The 3,435-nt window shown below is 29.0% G+C and overlaps 1 protein-coding gene across 2 annotated transcripts; it reads right to left on the bottom strand.

Moving 5' to 3' along the window:
• Positions 1–370: 370 nt before the first annotated feature.
• On the bottom strand, positions 371–1,918 carry LOC125049816 (E3 ubiquitin-protein ligase RNF181). Of its 2 annotated transcripts, XM_047649276.1 has the most exons (4): positions 1,871–1,889; positions 1,618–1,797; positions 1,196–1,370; positions 371–819 (listed from the first exon to the last, which is right to left on the bottom strand). In XM_047649276.1, exons 2-4 carry the CDS (start codon positions 1,749–1,751, stop codon positions 685–687), a joined length of 444 nt encoding a protein of 147 aa, XP_047505232.1. In that variant the 5' UTR covers positions 1,752–1,797; positions 1,871–1,889; the 3' UTR covers positions 371–684. The 2 variants fall into 2 exon arrangements, with proteins under 2 accessions (XP_047505232.1, XP_047505231.1); XM_047649275.1 differs by having other exon boundaries at positions 1,618–1,918.
• Between the last annotated feature and the right edge of the window lie 1,517 nt (positions 1,919–3,435).

Raw genomic sequence — 3,435 nt, 5'->3', positions numbered from 1 at the left:
ATGACAATAAATTCTAGATGAAGTTGTGACAGTGTTTATTTAGATTTTTGACAACCACTATTTCCCCTCAAAAAGTACACAATATAATTGCAATTTAAAAAAGAAGCATTTACAAAAAATCACAATAACGGTAACATATTTGAGTTAAATTGATATTATTGTTTTAAAGAATTATTATCTTAATTTACTGTGAAAATAAAATTCTTTTTAATATTGCTTTTTCAACATATGTCACAATATGCTTTAATCTGCAATACAAGAGGTGGTGGTATTCTCTGTTGGTATACTACATCTTCAAAATTAAATACACTGATAATATAAATATATCTTGATTATTATTTTTTTATTATGTTTTTTTTTTAAATTGAACCTCAAAACAGATGTGCAGACTTAATAAAAACTATATTACTAAATGTAATTATGCTTCAATTATAATATTCAGAGTTGAAACTTAAGTATGACTCTCCTATGTCAGAAACATATTGAATCTTGGCTTATGAGAGTCAAAGTAAGTTTAGATTCTTAATTTATAGATGCTGAATAGATACTGCAATGTTTAGATATCTATAGGAATTCTATAAAGGAATGATTAGTAAACGGTACAGTCATTTGGAACCTTTAAAACCTTAATCTTATTTTAAAATAATTGCCCTACTACCCGATAAATATCATATAATAGAAGCATCAACTAAACATAGAGTTATGAAGAACTTCTATATCTTCTTTTCTTTGTTCAGCTCTTTTCTTTTCCTTCTTAAATGCTTCATATGCCACATCATCAGTGGGTAGTTCATGGCGACAAAATGGACACGAGTTGGTCTGAAAGTTATTAAAACAATATTCACATATTAAGATAGCCAACTTAAAAATTTTAGCTAGTTTAAAATTTGATATCTTTTTATTGTATATAGCAATTGAACTTTAAAACTATATTTCTTTCACCTCTGAAAAATTAATAATAATGCAGATATTTATCAGGATAGAAATATATATAGCAAAGTCAATAAATAATAAAGTCAATATATGCTTAATAAATATTTTATTTTTAGCATGGGACAAATGTTTAAATTGTTATAAAAAAAATACATTACTTTAAATTTATTAACCAATATTATTATTATTGGTAACAATTAAGAATTTTGGTTAGATATTTTCAGATACATTCCTACATATATCAAAATTCAAGTGCATGTACCTTTTCCAACCAAGTCAAAATACATGCTGGATGAAAAATATGATTGCAAGGCATTTGCTTAACTTTTTCAGTTTTTTTAAAATTCTTTAGGCATATAGGGCAATTCTTATCGTCCACTTCTATAGTAATATCAGGTAAATTTTTTACTACTTCTTTTGATGCTGGAGGTGGTAATCTGAAATGGGAATAAATTTAGCTGCAATACTAATTCTGGTTGATTATAGAGGATTAAAAAATTTACTGGGACTCCTATATAATATAGTAAATTCAACATTTGCCATCCTAAACTAAAAAAAATAAAAGAATGATACAATTGAAGCCTATACATAATATGAGCATATATGTATGGGATAAAGAGAGCAGAAACCACAAAAGTTACACATTATTTCTATGGTATAAAAAAACTGACATCCATCTCTTACCTAGGCCATTCTCCAGTAAAGTTGTCATCGAATATATTATAATCCATCAAGAGTCTAGCCAAATGTAAAAAATGATTTGGCTGCTCACCGTCTTGCAATTCTCTCCATCCCATCTCTTGGAAATAGTCAGTCATGATTACACAAATAATTAATTTCAAATTGCCAGAAAGTTGTACTGCACTGAAATTTCAATAATCAAATGAATATAGTTGCTGGATATTTGTCACTCAGAAAGTTTGATCAGTTTGTTTACTTCGAAGTTTTCAATTAAAAAAATTCTATTGTTGATGACTTTTAGTTTTACAGGACCTGTCAAATGCAGTGATGCCAACTCCTACAGAATGTTCCCCCTAGAACCAAATTAAAATAGCTCTTAATAAAAACCCGTAAAGTTGTTATTGTACACTTTGTCGAGAGGTGCATCAAAAAAAGATTCAAGTAGTATAAAATTTCGATCTTGTAGTATTATAGCTTTTTGATATTTCAGGTACAGCCACGCTTGGAGTTTATATTCGGTTTAGTTCTAAGCTAAATATAAATTTTGTAAAATCTTGCGTTTTTTAACAAAAAAAAAGGGTGCGTGTACTTATGTACGCGCGTAAGAAGTTATACTACTTTGGCATTATTAAAAATAAGTTTTTGATTGCATGCAAATAATTCATTACAATTAAATAATCAAAGACTGGAAAAGGAGTTATTATACTCAATAAAGTTCAGTTTACATTTCAAAAATTAAATAAATAAATATTTATTATTATTCTCTTACATTAAGTGTAACATAAATTCTATTATAATTCGAATGTTGTTTTGAAATGTCAAAACCGGTTATAACGACATTGAAGGGACCGTATAGTTGCCGACGTTATATCCGATAGTCGTTATAAGCAATGTCATATACACAAGTACGATAACTATGTACATACATAATATGTAGTATGTACATAGTTATCGATCTAGAATAGGTAGGTATGGGTTATAATATGGTATGTTAATATTATAAAATGTAAACGAGTCAAAAAAGAAACAAAAATATTTATTACGAAATAATTAGGTACAAAAGTAATCAGTCATTTTGGTCTGGCTTTTTTTTAGGCCAGTCTCAAATATTTTTTGCATTTTACGTTTCATACTCCTCAGGTATGAGTATCACCAGTATCAAACTGTTCGTTAAAGGCAACAAATTTTTTTAAGAACTTCGGAAATCGTTGTTGGCTGAAACTGTTCGTTGGGAGAAAGTGCGTAGGTAATAATATGCCTAAATATTCATTCAATGCTTATAAATAAGATTTAAAATAGTTTGTATTGTTTTGTTTTGCTGAAACAAGAAGCGGTTGGTCGTTATAGCCGATGAATATCGATAAAATTTCGTCATTGTAAGCGATATGTCGCTGTATCCGATGTTGTTATAAGCGGTTTGTTTACTGAATAGTTTAATAGGGATTCGGACGGGACCATACAATCTAGTTGTAATAACCGATAGGTCGTTGTAAACGATGTCGTTATAAACGGTTTTGACTGTATGTCCAATGCCGTAGCATCTTCCGTGGGCAACTTCATTCTGTTAATTTTGAGTCACGGTGCACGCACATCGTAAAATTTCACTCTTATCAATTTTTCATAATGCGCCTAAAGAAGTATAGCTTCAAAAATAAATATATTTCTTATGTTTGTATAAAGTAGCCCGTAAATAAATGTACCTTCTAAAAACCATCAAGACATCTTGGTTCTCCCTAAATTTGGGGTGAAAACCACCAAATTGGCATCACTAGTCAGTTGTCAAGATAAGTAAAAGATATGTATTTTACTCTTGTTACTTGT

This window comes from Pieris napi, chromosome 5 (assembly GCF_905475465.1).
Source record: "Pieris napi chromosome 5, ilPieNapi1.2, whole genome shotgun sequence".
NCBI lineage: Eukaryota > Metazoa > Arthropoda > Insecta > Lepidoptera > Pieridae > Pieris > Pieris napi.
This window is presented reverse-complemented; position numbering and strand designations above follow the sequence as displayed.

Excerpts from the sequence above, each read along its gene's own strand:
- LOC125049816 (XM_047649275.1), bottom strand. The coding sequence starts at position 1,751 with ATGACTGACTATTTCCAAGAGATGGGATGGAGAGAATTGCAAGACGGT. Across the intron at positions 1,371-1,617 it reads TTTACTGGAGAATGGCCTAG|ATTACCACCTCCAGCATCAA; the intron begins GTAAGAGATGGA and ends TTCCCATTTCAG. Across the intron at positions 820-1,195 it reads TTTTGACTTGGTTGGAAAAG|ACCAACTCGTGTCCATTTTG; the intron begins GTACATGCACTT and ends AATAACTTTCAG.